This window comes from Acipenser ruthenus, chromosome 1 (assembly GCF_902713425.1).
Source record: "Acipenser ruthenus chromosome 1, fAciRut3.2 maternal haplotype, whole genome shotgun sequence".
Classification (NCBI taxonomy): domain Eukaryota; kingdom Metazoa; phylum Chordata; class Actinopteri; order Acipenseriformes; family Acipenseridae; genus Acipenser; species Acipenser ruthenus.
This window is the reverse complement of record NC_081189.1, coordinates 104,996,997-105,014,914: the sequence shown is the minus strand read 5'-3', so window position 1 is coordinate 105,014,914 and position 17,918 is coordinate 104,996,997. Positions and strand designations below refer to the sequence as shown.

Sequence of the window (17,918 nt, the reverse complement as noted above, 5' to 3'; positions counted from 1 at the left end):
TGTATTTATAACTTTGCTACTTCTGTTCAAACATTCTCAATTAGCTGTAGGAACTGTAGGCTGTGTGGTCCGGTGAATAAAGAAAAGGGCTTGTATCCAGGAGGTCAGGGTTAGAAACTAACACAATTGTGGTACTAGCCCAAAACTAGTACCTTTTGAAACGTACTAGTCCTTATGTGAATTGCCTAAGTTGGAATCAACAACAACAGTTGGGGTCCCTAAAAATATTAGGCTTAAATTGTTTTTTCCTAAAAAATACATGGTTATAAATTTATAAATTTATATATATATATATATATATATATATATATATATATATATATATATATATATATATATATATATATATATACACACACACACTACCGGTCAAAAGTTTTAGAACACCCCCATTTTTCCAGTTTTTATTGAAATTTAAGCAGTTCAAGTCCAGTGAATAACCTGAAATAGTACAAAGGTAAGCGGTAAACTGCCAGAGGTTAAAAAAAAAAAAGTTTAGGTTACCAAAAACTGAAAAATAATGTACATTTCAGAGTTATACAAAAAGGCCTTTTTCAGGGAACAAGTAATGGGTTAACAACTTACTGCTGTTCTGCAGCAATGGAAGTAAATTAAGCCTTGAAAGTTGATGCTAACAATTCCTACAGGTGTCCCAACTTTTGCTGATTACTTACAAACTCTCTGTCTGTATAAAAGCAGTGTTGGAACAGATTGTGTTACTACACCCTCTTAAGCATTATTTGGACAGTATTGTACTGCAGGAAGTAGTATATTGCTCTCATAATGGCGAGAAAAAGGCAATTAACAAAGGAAGACAGACAGACCATTATAACCCTTAAAAGTGTAGGGCTTTCCTTTAGAGAAATTGCAAAGAAAGCCAAGGTGTCAGTGAGTACAGTTTCCTACACCACCAAAAGGCACCTGGAAACTGGAGGAAACTCTGACAGGAAGAGGTCTGGCAGACCCAAAGCCACAACAGAATCAGAAGACAAGTTTCTGAGAGTCAACAGCTTGCGTGATAGGCGGCTCACAGGACAATAGCTTCAAGCACAGCTTAACACTGGTCGAAGTAAGCAAGTCTCAGTTTCAATTGTGAAGAGAAGACTTCGAGCTGCAGGTTTGACAGGTCGAGTGGCAGTAAGAAAGCCATTGCTAAGATGGCAAAATAAGAAAAAGCGGCTTGCCTGGGCCATGAAGCACCGCCAGTGGACTACTGAAGACTGGAAGGTGGTCTTATGGACCGATGAATCAAAATTTGAAATCTTCGGTTCATCACGCAGGGTTTTTGTACGCCGTCGAGTAGGCGAAAGGATGGTTCCTCGCTGTGTGACACCAACTGTCAAACATGGAGGAGGAAGCGTGATGGTCTGGGGCTCTTTTGCTGGATCCAGAGTCGGCGACTTGCACAGAGTGAGTGGCACCCTGAACCAAAACTGCTACCACAGCATTTTGCACCACCATGCAATACCCTCTGGTATACGCCTAGTTGGTCAGGGGTTCATCCTACAGCAAGATAATGACCCAAAACATACCTCCAGGCTATGTCAGAACTACCTTAGAAGAAAAGAACAAGACGGTAGGCTTCAAATCATGGAATGGCCACCACAGTCTCCAGACTTAAACCCCATCGAGCTGGTTTGGGATGAACTGGACAGAAGGGTGAAAGCAAAGCAACCTACAAGTGCAACACATTTGTGGGAACTTCTGCAACAGTGTTGGGAAGAACTTTCCGACCAATATTTGATTTCCATTGTAGAAAGAATGCCACGAGTGTGTTCGGCTGTTATATCTGCAAAAGGTGGCTACTTTGATGAGTCAAAAATTTAGATTAAATTTTGTTAAACAAAACGATTCCATGACTTCTTTTTTATCTCCAATTGTTTATTTGTTCTATGCTTTAATTTCAGAGTACATTGAGACATTAAACTGCGTAAATTTGAATAAAAACTGGAAAAATGGAGGTGTTCTAAAACTTTTGACCGGTAGTGTATATATATATATATATATATATATATATATATATATATATATATATATATATATATATATATATATATAGTAAACGCTCCTTCGGATCGATCTGTTTGCTACTGTACTGTGTGCTGAGAAACTGACACTGACAGCACCAGACGGGATGACAGAGGAAAAATTCTCTCAGCTGTGTCACCTTGCCAACCATGAAGCTCCGCCTGAAATTGACACCAATGACACAAATCAAATGTTTATTTTATTGTTCATTACATGTGTTGCTATTTACAAAAATGCTGGCTGGTTTATGGAGTTGTGGGCTATAGCATGTGAGTGACTAAACTATGAATTACTACCTACAATAATTAATGTACTCGCATACACACATGGTCTTCACTAAATTCCCAATTTAAAGACAGTACGTTTCACTGTAGCCCTCAAGATGAAATTGTTAGCTAGGTGGCTGCAGCAACTACAGTAAAATCTGCCAGAACTGACGGACGCTGAATTTACTAGGTTGGATACTAATGAGAGCATAAAAAATAGAAAAGAAATGACAGAAACAGATATTTTCAAGAAAGCTGAAGGACTTTGTATCAATGGATTTGAATATGTGAAGGATACTGGAGCCGCCAGTAGATGTTTTACTTTTTCAACGCTGCAATAATAATGGTTCTAATTGTGTGCCCTTTCGTAAATGAGGCCCTTCATCTCTGAACGCTAGAGCGAGTGTGGCATAATGCAGACTTAATAGGACTAGGTACAAGAATAAAATATTTTTCTGGAAACGTTGGTTTCCCCACAATTTAAATACTGGTACGCAATATAAATACAGTTTTGCTATTAATATGGTACTATAGTACTGTATTGGTATAAGGAAAGGGTGTTATAAAAAAGTAATTTCAGCTTCCAATCACTTAAAATATGCTGATGATAATGTAAACACCAAGCTACTACAGACAGCGACTCCCAAACTTTAAACGTGTTATTACGTATTAAGCAACATATGATAATGTTCATTGTGGTAATTGTTTATTTATTAGTTTTAAAATGTTTAGTAAAACATGGCCTACTTTTTGATCTCGTTAGTACACAACCGGCCCCCTTTGCTAATCACATCATGTCTTTTTTTTTTTCTTTTGTGAGGGGGGGGGGGGTCGCAACCCGGTATAAATCTCTACATTTTTTTTTTAAATGGCTTTACACTTACTTCAAAGATGAAACGTGTTTCAGTAAAATCAAACGCCCAATAAACTTTGTATCCCACGCAGAGGGAGAATACAAACGTAAAAAAGTGGGGTTGGCATTGCAGGGGAGATGAAGAGGTTTCAGTTCTGAGTGACTGTTTTGTAAGCATTATGAATGCTTATTCACCACTGCTACACACCATTAGAAAATTTACTTTTCCTGCATTTTTTTTTTTTTATGCAAAACTGTGAACGTGAGAATATATATGTACATATGTTTTAAGTACTCGCCCAGAGGACTATTGACACACAGACATCAACTAGTCCTCATCAGATTTAATTTGCCTTGGGCGAGCGGGAGTTTCTAACCCTGCAGGAGGTCCCCTAGTCTCTGTAAGTTGGATGGGGATAGTACACCTCATCACACTTCAGCAAACCCTACTGGTAAGTCAGTGACTAGACAGGATGGGCCTCCCCTCCAGTGTTCAGCAGCTTACCAAAGAAAAAATCTTTACTCCTGTAGGTGGCAACAGTGATGAGACATTCAAAGTGGACAAAAAGAATAATAAATAAATATGTTACAGTAATTGATAAATAATAAAAGTCTGCCACCTTTAAAAAAAAAAAAGTTAGAAGAGACCAAGCTTGAACAAAAGTTATTGTATTTCTTGCTCTTATTGTATTACTTGTATTGTAACACTTGAAATGTATTTGCTTACAATTGTAAGTCGCCCTGGATAAGGGCGTCTGCCTGGAGTGTAAAACCAAGTAATAACTATTCTGTTAAAGTGGTTAAATATTTGCTACTATTACTATTTTAAAAAGCAGTCACTGCAATGGTTAGAATATTTCTACTGCTGCTTAAGAACAAAAATAAAACACTGCTGTCAAATCCTTTGACATGTAGCCTATATAGATTCAATAGGAAAGTAAAACTAATACAGAGCAAAAACACTATTGGGAAATGTTATTAAACTACAAGCATCGGCATTGCCCATTATCTTCTTTCTTTAGGAACCTTACATTAAATTATATTTTAAAATAGCAGGAGAATAACCTGTTCTAAGGAATGCATTTATAATTGAAGGTGTTTAACTGCTGACTATTTTTAGTGACAGCTAGACTATATTATATTTAACTCTATCTAGCAAATCTATCAAAGCTAACTCGTGTGATTAATCTCTTCATAGATTAAAACCACATGACAGCTGCCAAACTGAGCCACAAACATATTAATGCAAGTACAGAATGCAACATGAAAGTTAATCCTTATCATAAATTATGGCATTCAATGAGGTAGACAAAAGTGACAAGAAATTCCACTAATAGGATTCTCAGTGCACTTAAATCCTAAGAAGTTTGTATTCCTTGGGGGACCAGGCACCCCATCATTCTTAAATGTAAGTAACTGCAATTTTACACTGCTTTGCTTTTCACCTTAAAATGTGACAGTGTCAGTATCAGTATCCTAGGACACTTCTAGAAACCTGAAGTACCAGTCTGCCATATTTAGAAAACAGGGTGGTACAATAACAGTTTAAAGTCACTTCTGAAGTGCTTTGAAAGGTCATATTATGTACATTTCCTTTAATGATATCTTAAGGTAAACAGGCTAGTTTATTATTCAAGTTTTCCCAATTTCCAAAACTAGAACAAAATAACAATTTCCCCCACACTGGGAAACTATTTGTAACAATGAACTTGGGTTATTGTAATAACAAAAAAAAAAAAAAATACATGGGTGTGTCAGAAACTGTGAAGCCTCCACTTAAGTGAACAATAGAATGAATTAATTCTTAAATAATTGAAATGAGATAGGGCTCTCTGTGTTATTCTGATGTTTATCTCTGGATTCACACCCCCACTCTAATCTGCTCTAATCTCTTCTTCCACTCCTGGTGACGCTACAATTCAAAATTAGACCATTTATTTCCCTGGCCTCTGATCATGTACTGCATTTTTGGATAGGCTGAAGAAAAAACACACCACTATCACCACCCGTTTTTGAGCAAGAAAGAGGCATACAGTTTCACTCTAATGGAAGAAATCGTCGAATCCACTTCTGTTGCTTTTTAATGAAATAACTTTTGGCACTTATGTTCCTGCATATATAATAACGCAGGAGATATTTAACTTATAAACAAATAAAGGTGTAATACTACCCGTACTGATAAGTGTAGATCTTTACTTACCTCGGCGCTCACTGGTATCGCTATGCTTGTTCCTGTCCAATTGTGCCATGATCTTGCTGATGATGCTACAGGTATGCAGCCGCAGCAGCAGGTTGCAACTGGCTTTTTTGGTCCATGTTGTTTTCCTTACCAGCGATCAGGTACGTATGCTTCCTTCAAATTCGCTTTCACAAAAGAAAAAGTCACCGTTTAACACAGTCTTATAAGAAAAATTCACGACATACACAGTTGTCATATTAATTCCCTTTGCTATTACGCCTAGAGCTACAATGCATTTTTTAAGTTCTTGACAACAATGCTTCCCTTTGACTTTTCAGATACGAAGAGGCAGACTGTCACACTTATACATTAACATTACTGGCTACAACCGTTAACGAAACTTAAATTATAATATGTTGTCTTTTTAGAGTGCAAGATAAGTATTCAGACAGATCAACTTTACAGTCTCTAGTGGGAGCAAGTACCTGTTTCACAGTTCTGCCGCCATTTTGAAAAATAATTATTGGAGTACCATCAATCGAGCCGAGAAAGACCAAACATCGATCGTTTTACCTGTCTCAGACGTGAAGGCATGAGCAATCGTACAAGGCATCAAACTGCTAACTTAATCCATGTTTAATGTTTGTCTATGCAATAATGGTATTAAAGGGTAACAAATCTGTAAAAAAAAAATAAACGTGCAACTCTAATGATAGTTAACCCTTTAGTTGAGGTTAAATAAAAAGTACCCAGGGGGTGCTGTAGAAGCCATACTATATAGACAACATAAAGCTTTGTGTTTGAGTCTTGGGCTCATTCAACTTGGATTGTATCATTGGTGATGTAATTAACCATATGCCATTGGCTTCAACAGTGGCTGTTCCCAATCACTTATTCTGTGCCAGCACCAAAAGCCAGCACTCTACCTCAGTTAGATAAACGAAGACTTATGTTTATTTACCCCCCCAAATAGATTTTATGCCAGCTCTGTATTGAACACACATGTGCACAGACACAAAATATTTTAAGATGTTAAAATTATTTAGTTATTCATCCCAGCTTTAACTTGGTTGAACATGCCACATCTAACCCTTTAGTTAATGTTTTGTGTTTCTGCCCATATAGAGCAAATTAATTCTGTGTTTAGAAAGGGCAGTGGCATCGCCATTGTAATAGGATAATGCCTATCCACAAACTGCACAATTGAATAAGAAGGAAACCCTATAGCAAAAATAGCTGTGATTATTGTGGCCACTTTTGTTTTAACTTCCATCTTCTTCCACATATATTTTACATAATTATTACAATTGATTCTATCATAGGTGCCATTCCCCTTGCATATGGCCTCTATTTCACAAACAATCACAAATATGCATCTCTCTATTTAATAAATATATTTCCATATTGAAATGATCATAGACACAGGTTTAGCTTCTGAAGTGTGTATATATATATATATATATATATATATATAATGTGTGTGTTAGTATAGCAATGTGCAATATATAGATGCAGCATACTTTGTAGAATCACTAGGCAATTTTATAAACCCAATTAGGATGGTTGTACTTGGGACAGGTGAGGTCCTATTAACTGTAGGACAGTGATTTATTTTTGTGACAGGCTAAATAGTTAAATTAAAAATGTCTGTAAAACAGAAAAACTAATTGAAACTTGAATGGTATGCTAATGAGAGGTACAATTTACAGTTTCAGTATTGTTCTTTTTAGGTGCTCCGCATTAAGACAAAATAAAAACAAGAGAAAAGACTATTATCTATCAATGGAGCCCACAACAATGGCTTTGATTTGAAGTGTGTTTGCAGCATACAGATTTGTAAATAGCTATAGTTAAGGGGATGTGGTCACAGAAAAAAATAAGTTCAAATTAGAAGTTGTGAAAACATTATGTTGTGATGTTCCAAATACATTAATCCAGTACTGTATTTAAATTTGTTGTATCTTGCTCTTATTGTATTACTTGTATTGTAACACTTGAAATGTATTTGCTTACGATTGTAAGTCGCCCTGGATAAGGGCGTCTGCTAAGAAATAAATAATAATAATAATAATAATAATAATAATAATAATAATCTAATAAATCCTACCTGTATAGTAATGCCCTTCCATTCGCTATATAGATATCAAATGTGCCGTTTAACAGAAACACGTTATAGGAATCCTGTATTTTAATTTAAATATTATCTGGTACTATACTAGGTTAAATAATAACTCTGATCAATTTCACCTGGAGTGAAATTGTCCCAACCCCTTCAGGCCTTCATTCATGCCACTAACCAACCAGCTGCTGTTCCAGCAAAAATATCTTTCCGCTTTACACAACTTATACTATCCCAAAGTGCTTTACAATTATCATGTATAAGGTTAGTCAAATAAATAAGGGAATTAAATAACAATCTTATTTCCAATTCCTTTTTAAAATCAATTCACAATTCCAATTCCTTTTTAATCAATTCCAACACATCATTGATCAAAATTGCAATTCGCAGTGTTCTGTTAAACTGAGCTTCTCACAGTGACAAAAAATTACTTAAATTGAAGTCACTGTTAGTCAATGAAATTGGCTTCAAATGAAAGCAGTTGAACAATCACAATTATTATATCTAAAATATCAATTAAATTCCCTTGAAGGAATTAGAAATTTAATTGGGATAGCACTTAGGGATATCCTCAGTCGTGCAAGGTAGAGAACAAACATAATAGGATATTCTGAATATGTAGATAGCAGAACGTTCCCTTTAAAAATGTCCATGTAAAGGACTAAGGATGAGAATTAGCCTACACAGGGACAAAATGCAGGGACATATAAAATGAATTTTTGTCATTTGACATTGTCTGCAAAGGGTACCTTATTTTGTAACTAATCAACTATCTATCACATTCATCTAAGTGTAAAGTTTTGAGACATGGCCATGTTATAATCAAAATAAAAACAATCAAGTTTGTTAATGTGTCAAATTCTATCATATATTACCATCTATTTTTCCAAAATTATTGTATTTTTGACTGCCACTAGTTGCCACCTGGTGGCCATATATTGTAATTGCGTTTTTCATTAAGGTCGAAAGTCTCAGTAACATTTATTTATTAAACACATTTATTCATGTTTTTTATTTATCTATTCCACTACAGAAATCTATAAGTAATTACATATGCAGACATTTGTTGTGTCATTTTAGTCAAAAAGATCAAATCAAAACCACAATAAAATCTGATGGTTCAAAACATGGTCAAATCCATACTCCAGCTATCAAGGGGATTAGACTAGTGGAGCTGCTGAAGCTCAGTGAGGTTTATATTTTACATTGAATAGAACAGCAATAACACAGAAGGCCTACTACAAAACTGATGAAGCATGTCCAATTGAGTCTTCATTTTTGCTCAGATTTGGGAATTCACAAAGATGTTTATTTTGACTTAAGTTGACTACCATAAATGACAACTTTTTTGTGTCATGTATTTCCTATTCACAAAAGCTTAATTTATGCCACATTCAGATGAACTTGAGAGCAAAATATTAAGGTAGTAAAACCATTAGCCCTCTAATTAAAACAGTTAAACATTACAATACTTTTTAAACATACGCTAACAAAAGAAAGACAAAGATGTTGGATTTTATTTTTATTAGATGGTAAGTAACTCCACAATGAAACAAAATCATTTACTCTGGTGTACATAGAACAATACAACCACTTGAATCTAGAAAATAAAAAAAGAAACAGAAGTTACAGCTAAGGAATGGAGAACCAAGGTTTTAGTGCTATGGATATGCTCTTCACACCACAGTGTAATTAATATATATGGTAACCTCTGTATATGATACATAATGCATATTTTTTGTTAAACGTTTCTCCAATTTCTTTCACTTACATAAACCCTACCCATATAAAATCAATGCACACTCCTCCAACTATCCTTGTGACCGTCACATACATACATATTTAATGTTTATATTGTCATTGCTCTACTCTAGTGTATTTCTCACTCAAAAGGTGTGGGAGTGTTAGATCACCATGTAGCCTTTGTTTGAAACAGCACCCCATAACTGTTCAGCCTTTTCTCATTTGAGAAGAAATCCTCATGCAAAATAAACTGAGTGGAACACTATTTGGAATACATCCTTTTGAATTTTCAGTGTTTTTGCCATGGTTACTTCGCAGAGGTTTGAAGCCTACTTTTTACAGCCAATTCATCAATGCCTCTACCATTTTGAAGGCTATGCCTATTCAAAAAAATAACCCACATTACATTTTAAAGTGCTGGTTTATAAACCCTTCATGAAGCTCAGTAATAAAACTAAAAAAGTGCTACTTCTAAAGGACTCTGTCAATAAAAACAAATATTAAAAATGGATAACTGAACTAATGTTATATATATATATATATATATATATATATATATATATATATATATATATATATATATATTAGTTTAATGGTTTCTCCTAGGTTTCCATGTTTTTCTTTTTTAATTTATATATATTAAAAGCTATATGAATTTTAAAATAAATAAAAAAGAAAACCTAGGAGATCACACTATCGCAACTTCCTATTTTAAATGTACAGCCAAGCCAGGGGATAAACAATCTACGGGCAAGGAAGCCTTCATTTTAAAATTTTTCTAAACTTGTTTTTTACTATTATTTTTAAACATTGGTGTGGTAAACTTACACATCAAGAACATATTTCAAAGCCAGTTCCTCTCAGTTTGGTGTTGTCTAGAAACAATTGAATTTTACTACTGTTATTGCCGGTTGACCTTTTTAAGTCCACTTTGGACTTTCACACTGTACCTGCTGCAAATGTGGATAGTGATGTGTAAAGTACTCTTTACTTTTTGAATCAGTTGAATTTTGTTGAAAAGCAAAGGAGACGACAGCATTTGTTACACCAAGTATGTGTAACAAATATAAGTAACTTATTTAAAAAAAAAAAGATATAAAGTAAAAAGCAAGCCACATTAAGCGACAATCACTACAGCAGTCATACGTTAATGAATATTTTTTTGTTTTGTTTTCGATAAACAACGTATCTTACTCTTCCATAAAGACAAACAGAACTACAAGACTTACTAAATCACAGCCACAATATATAACTGTAACTGCAACAGAATTTGTATATATTGTTAGCACCAACATCTTCTGTACTAAATAGGTTATAAAAAACCTGTCCCCTCAACATATGCCATCACAGGAATCATCCCAAGAAGTTTCATGGATTAAGGGCTACATTGTCCATAATTTACAGCCTAAGTTAATTAGTTATTGTCCCAGAATCCCTTAAGCCATTCATTCGTTAGTACATTTTTGGATTTCGGACTTTACATCAACCTAATGGGGAATTCTTCACAGTTAGTACATTTTTAAAATTTCTTTTTTTTTTTTTTTTAGTTTTTCAATTTTTTTTTTTTTTTTTTTTTTTTTTTTTTTACAAACCATACTATTTTCTACAAAAAAAATAGAAAAAAGGGAATTTATCTTCAATGAAAGTTATTTTAGGGCTCTAAGCACAACCCTGTCATTCCTATTGTAAAGTTTCATGATAGAGTCATTTATTATTATTTTCTTTTTTAAATAGACTGGACTAAGCATTCCTGCATTCAGAAAGGTACTGATCTGATTAAAGTATTAACTCCCAAGTTCTTGCACAACAAGCCTAAGACTATGTCATATGCTAATATTCTCTGAATAGCAGATGTAAAAGACACTGCAGTGCTAGTAGATTTTTTATTTTTTTTTAAGCAGTTACGCTGTAAAAGAAGCAGTGATACTGATAAGACAGGCACATGCACAACCATACGGACACCACAACTACTCTAGTTCAAAACGCAAAGGATTCAGAAAACAAACTAACTAATATATATATATACACACACACACACACACACTCTCTATAATGCACATATAGTGAAGCAAAAATGTAACTTTCTGTGAATTAATCATGCATAAATCACCATGTAATCAACGCTATATTTTTTACAAAAAAAAAAAAGTAAATAAGATAACATTCCCACTGGTGGATCATTTCAATTAGCAGTTTTCAAACTATAAATAGCCTGGCTAAATGGCGGACAGGAGTTCAGTTCGAAGCGACAGACAAGCAAACCAAGTACGAGAAGGAGAGCGGGTTGGGAGAGGGGAAGAGGGAATGGGCTCACCCCAGGTTCGGCTGCCGGAGCGGGGCTGAAGCGTCTTGTCTCCCGGAGAAAGCTGCAGCTCCTCTTGCAGCAAAAAAGTAAATACATAAAAGAAAGATAACCACGTAATAGGCCTAATATTTATTTAGTTATAAAACGAATGCTGAATAAGATGTCTGTGTTATAAAGTGCCAGCGCAGCTTTTCTTCATTTCAGATACTGTATCAAAAGGGAGAGGCAGAAACGGAAGTGAGACTGAGAAGTTGTTTACAGTTTGAACACCGGTACTGTATTTACTGTAGAAATATTGCAGGGAATTGGGGGGCATGCTGTAAGAGCCTTATAACCGAGAGCCTTATAGAGAGGGAGCACTATATATATATATATATATATATATATATATATATATATATATATATAATGATTTTTCAATTTAGGATTGTCACTAACACCTAACTGTGAAATTATCAAGAATAGCAAGATAAATGTTTGAATAAATTAACTGAAATGAAACTAAAGTTACAGTAACAGGTTATCAATAAGACATACTTTAAACTTATTGATACACGAAGTTCAAGTTAATGTCTTAATAAGCAGAGTTAAAGATGCGTTCGAGAAAAAAGCTCTTCACAAGGATCAGCCCAGTCACTTCCATTTTCTGAAGCAGTTTCATCAGAACTAGAGCTGTCACTGGAAAAAAGCTGTCTTCGGAAACCAGTTGCTCTAGCGCCAGAGTTTTTCTCTCCAAAACAGTTTGAGTTACAAGCTGATGCATTCTATAGAAGAAAAAAAAAGAAATCAATATATTTATAGATTAATACACAGTCTAAATAATGCTTTAGATAGTAATATAGTGAACAGGGAAGATAAAATACATTGCTACCAGTTTATTTTCAGTACTACTTAGTATTTTAGAAATTTAGATTCACATGGTATTTTTAATAAAACATGCAGTAAAAATTACAAATAGACACATCATTTAAAAGACACTACAACCACAGGGTGGGATCCAGGTTAAAAGTAAGCACTCCACCCATTCCAACAAAATCATTAAGGTGGCAAAGAGTAAAGGAAAATGACACATCAGTAAAATAGAAATGTAAAAGACAATCTCGAAAGGACCTTTATTTTTTTAAAGCCTGACTTTAAAACGGTGTTTGTCAAGTGAACTATTCTTTTAAAACAGTCTGATTAAATTATGGAGGATTTTAATTTGGTTTGTCTCTTTCACTGATATTTCATCCATGCATTTACCTCGAAGAAATGGTTAGTGCTAAAAAAAACAAAAAAAAAATCAAACCTATGGAACTGAATATTACCTTTCACACTTGAGCGTAATCTCTTTCATTCATTCATATATATATATATATATATATATATATATATATATATATATATATATATATATAAACACAGGACTACACCTCCCAGATGGACACAGGGCTGAAAAGCCCTATTTTGATAATTGCTTAATTATCACCTGCACCTGGCTAATATTGTAAATTAAGAGCCAGGTGCAGGGTATTTAAAGAAAGCAGCCAGTCTCCTCAGGGCTGCTGTGTGTGAAGAAGCCCACTTGATAGTGTGCTCAAGCGTATTGAAAGACAAAGGTATTGTTAAAACCTTTTCGTGTTTGTGTGTAAACCTGTGTGTTTTGTTTTTCAACCAGTAAACAGCTTACCTGTCCGGTCATTAGTTAGGTTCCTGTCTGTGTTTTAGATAGTGCTCGAAAAAAGAGCTAGGTGTTTATTTTAGTTTTTTTTTTTGTAATAATTAAAGTGCGCGTCAGCGCGTTTCTTGCTGTACTTGTGGTAGGTCATGTATTTGGAAGGGAAAAGGGCTCAAGTGAGCCTGTGTGGCGAGCGTTTCCTTCACTATATATATATATATATATGGGTGTGTGTAGCGTGAACAGGCACCCTGAGCCCGAGGTGCCCATAAAAAGGGAGCATGTGTCAGATCACCCACTGTTTTGGTAACAAATAATCTCAAACAATGTTATTAGCAACAAAAAAAATGTGTTTAAACAAAATTAGAAGTACTGATAGGACTACCAAACGCAATCATTTCGATGTTTTTATTTTATTTTATTTTTTATTTTTTTTATTTCTCACAGATAACTTGTTACCGGTGACTCCTTCACAGCCATAGCATACAGCTATAGGATGGGTATTTCAACTGATATTCTGCACTGCTATAATCAGACTTCCCCCCCCCCACCTTGCCTGTGATATTTGACACGCAAGTCTGAATACAAAAATAGTAATGGTTTTGAAACTGAAAATTATCCAAATATTTTGTTTGCAAATATTTAAGGACTTGCAGTACTATCAAGATAAAACATTAACACAGTCAGACATTTAACCTTTGTCTTTCTTTAGTATGGTCTCAAATCTATAGCATTTTGGAAAATGTTACCTCCTTTGTTTTCATTATTTTAACACTAACTTACCGCATTTAGCTGTAAAACAGGCTCTCCATTACGAGGATTTTCTTTCATATCGGTATATCTGGTAACACCAACTATTTCCTTGATTTTAGTGCAGCACTCTATAATGAAAAAGTAAAAATAATTTAATTTGACACTTACTTAATAACCTGAATCAATAAAACAACACACACTAAATCTAAATTGTATTTCGATGAGACACCACACAAAGTTTAAGATTAAGTATTTAATGTTAAGATGAGGTTATGTAATCAAAACACTATTATTTCTAATCATTTAACATTGAAGAAACCATTGTATTTAAGTAACTGGATAAAACTTTTTTTTCTTTTACTTTAACAGGTCTCTCATGTGACCGTTTTTATTTTATTCAGGCTTGCAAAACAGTGTCACAACAATCAGTCACATCTAGACAGCTGTATCTTAGTTTGTACGGCTATAATTCTTTAATAGAAAGGAAATAAACTTGGACTTAAATGTGAAATCGGGCCTATAGCTTATGTATCTGTTAACTTTAAAAATGTGTCACACTAATTGTTATGAATAACACACTATGTACAAAATTTCAAAATTTTCACCATTTGTTGCCTTATAGTCTGGAATTAAAATGCATTAAAATAGTTGTTTGTTTTTTTTTCCATTTATCTACACATCCTACCCCATAACTTCCAAGTGAAAAAAATATTCTAGAAATTTGTAGAAAATTAATTAAATAAAAACTGAAATAGCTTGGTTGGATATGTGTCCACCCCCCTTGTAATAGCAATCCTAAAATAGCTCAGGAGTAACCAATCGCCTTCAAAATCACACACCTAGTTAAGTGGCCTCCACTTGTGTTAAATTGTAGTAATTCACATGATTTCAGGATAAATTCAGCAGTTCCTGTAGGTTCCCTCTGCTGGGTAGTGCATTTCAAAGCAAAGACTCAACCATGAGCACCAAGATGCTTTCAAAAGAACTCCAGGAAAAAGTTGTTGAAAGGCACAGATCAGGGGATGGGTATAAAAAATTATCAAAGGCCTTGAATATCCCTTGGAGCACGGTCAAGATGATAATTAAGAAGTGTAAGGTGTATGGCACCACCAAGACCCTGCCTAGACCAGGCCATCCCTCCAAACTGGATGACTGAGCAAGAAGGACTGATCAGAGAGGCTACCCAGAGGCCAATGGCAACTTTGCAAGAGCTACAGGCTTTTATGGCCAAGACTGGTCAAAGTCTGCATGTGACAACAATATCCCAAGCACTCCACAAATCTGGCCTGTATGGTAGGGTGGAAAGAAGGAAGCCATTACTCAAAGCCCACCTTTTGAATCCCGTTTGAAGTATGCAAAAAAACCACTCAGGAGATTCTGTAGCCATGTGGCAAAAAGTTTTGTGGTCTGACGAAACTAAAATTGAACTTTTTGGCCTAAATGCAAAGAGTTATGTTTGGCGCAAACCCAACACAGCACATCACCCAAAGAACACCATCCCTACTGTGAAGCATGGTGGTGGCAGCATCATGTTATGGGGATGTTTCTCATCGGCAGGGACTGGGGCACTTGTCAGGATAGAAGGGAAAATGAATGGAGCAAAGTACAGAGAAGTCCTTGAGGAAAACCTGCTGCCCTCTGCAAAAAATCTGAAACTGGAACAGAAGTTCACCTTTCAGCATGACAACGACCCAAAGCACACAGCCAAAGCTACACTGGAGTGGCTAAGGAACAAAAAGGTAAATGTCCTTGAGTGGCCCAGTCAGAGCCGACCTAAATGACATGGCATGACTGGAAGATTGCTGTCCATCAACGCTCCCCAAGGAACTTGACAGAGCTTGAACAGTTTTGTAAAGAAGAATGGTCAAATATTGCCAAATCTAGGTGTGCAAAGTTGGTAGAGACCTATCCCAACAGACTCACAGCTGTAATTGCTGCCAAAGGTGCTTCCACCAAGTATTAACTCAGGGGGGGTGGAGACTTATCCAATTATGATCTTTCAGTTTTGTATATAATTTTGTTTTTCAATAAAAACTTTTTTCCCCTGTAACAGTGTGGAGTATGGTGTGTAGATAAGTGGGAAAAAATCCTCATTTAAATGCAGGAAACTCTGAGGCACTGACACAACAAAATGCGAAAAAGTTCAAGGGGGTGTAGACTTTCTATAGGCACTGCAGGTTTCTAACTTTTGCAACAACAAAACAATTCAAAACATATGCATGTTCAAACCGTGTTGCTACAGCATTTTCTTATGCTCCTAGTGTTACTACTATAATGCATGGGATATCAACTGTAAACAATTGGGTAAACATTATTTTTTTTGTGTAATTGCTCTTATTTGAAATCATTGTCATCCATTTATCGTACTTACCACATGCTCATACTGGACTTTACTCGTATAAGCAAATATTTTTAATATACGTTAACTGCTCTTAGTCGAACCCGCTCTTACATGTAATTATTTACTGTATTCTCTTTATTCTTATTTGAATTTGATCTTATTGTACTTTACAACTGCTCTTATCTGTAATAGGATACCCTGTAATGTGGTACTTTACAATGTGATATTTTGTAATGTGATGTTTTGTAACACTTGTAAGTCACCCTGGATAAGGGCGTCTACTAAGAAATAAATATTAATAATAATAATTATAATAATAATAATAATAATAATACTTGGCAAAAATACATTTGTTTATTTTATGTCATTGGTTGCAGAAATTCTTAGTCTCATTGATTACATACTGTGTTCCATTACCAGCAGCTCTCACACATTTCAAGAAGCCTGTATATTTCAATATTATTACAGTTTTAGTGGCGTATGCTCCTGCTTTCATCTCGGCTGTGCTCTGTATCATACACATGGGCATGATACTGTGCACATGACAAGTGCGCTTCCATGTTTGTTGCACGTTCAAATTTGAAAAACAAAATCTAAATAACACGCTTTGATGCATTCCATGCACCCCTCTTCATTTATCTTCAACAATATGTAAATACGTGTGCATTATACTACGGAAACTATGGTATGTATTTGGGCCCAGTGCTTATAGGTGCATAAGAAGTTAAAAATGCAGTTGTAATCATGACATAACAAGGTGTTCACAGGTGTCACATTTTTGATCACTACTTAACGGATTACTCTGTTCCCTTATTAAAAAACACAAGACTTATTGGTTACATGATTTGAAAATGGAAGTCAAATTTTGTCAGAGGTCAAGAACAAAGTCATAAGCACATCTGTGTTTATTTGAGATGCTTTGTAAAGAAATAGTTTCTGAAAAATTGCCAGAGATTAAAAACATAATTTGTCACTCCCCCATTGTATTATCCGGTGTGCAACCTGCACACGGACAAATACTGGATGACAAGCAAAGGCTGCAAAAATGTCCAGCAATCTACAGCTCTTCTGCTATATTGTTCTAATCTAGACAGTTTTGAATATAGTAGAATCCTGGATTTTTCATAATCTCATATTAAAGACTAATTTGTAAAATACTATTTTGAGCAGTATTAAACTTGACATGAACAAAATTAACTCACCATCACACTGTGATCCTGGAAAAAGTGGTGAACACAGAGATTTTTGCCACCAGCATTCCTCCTGCTGGCTGCCAATATTTCCTTTCATAGGTACATTTAGCGAAGGAAACTGTTTATAAAAACAGAGAAAACATGTTGTTTCACTAACATACACCTTTATTACAAATTCCAGTGTTAATTGCATATATTAACAAACATGATTTTAAAACTGAGCAATTGAAATTTTGTAAGAGCACAGAAGCCTACGTTTTTAATTTACTACTTCTAAACTGCAGATGGTGCCATTTAACAGAAATGCATTATCCTCAAAAATGTTTTGTGAACATATTTGCATATAGTTTACTTTTAAATGAATATTTAATTTTACAATACACTAAATTAAAATAAAAGTCAGTAGCAAAATGAAAAAGTAGATCACCATGACCTACATTCTCTTTATACACGTAAAAACTAAAGATAAAACAAATAGACA

General features: G+C 34.8%; 2 protein-coding genes across 9 annotated transcripts in view; both read right to left on the bottom strand.

Moving 5' to 3' along the window:
- The window catches only part of LOC117421496 (TBC1 domain family member 14-like), a 78,491-nt gene extending 72,260 nt beyond the window's left edge, over positions 1-6,231 (bottom strand). The window contains exons 1-2 of one of the 3 annotated variants that reach the window (XM_059033107.1): positions 5,900-6,231; positions 5,348-5,511 (exon numbers count right to left, since the gene is read on the bottom strand). In XM_059033107.1, coding sequence (XP_058889090.1) covers positions 5,348-5,396 — 49 coding nt within the window. In that variant the 5' untranslated portion in view covers positions 5,397-5,511; positions 5,900-6,231. The other 2 variants (XM_059033087.1, XM_059033098.1) reach the window with 2 other exon arrangements.
- Positions 6,232-8,954: 2,723 nt separating this feature from the next.
- LOC117421323 (uncharacterized protein KIAA0232-like) overlaps positions 8,955-17,918 on the bottom strand; it is a 38,897-nt gene continuing 29,933 nt past the window's right edge. For all 6 annotated transcript variants that reach the window (XM_059033055.1, XM_034035563.3, XM_059033073.1 and 3 more), the window contains 3 exons: positions 17,447-17,555; positions 13,934-14,031; positions 8,955-12,257 (listed from right to left, as the gene is read on the bottom strand). In XM_059033055.1, coding sequence (XP_058889038.1) covers positions 12,081-12,257; positions 13,934-14,031; positions 17,447-17,555 — 384 coding nt within the window. In that variant the 3' untranslated portion in view covers positions 8,955-12,080. The remainder of the gene's footprint in view (positions 12,258-13,933; positions 14,032-17,446; positions 17,556-17,918) is intronic.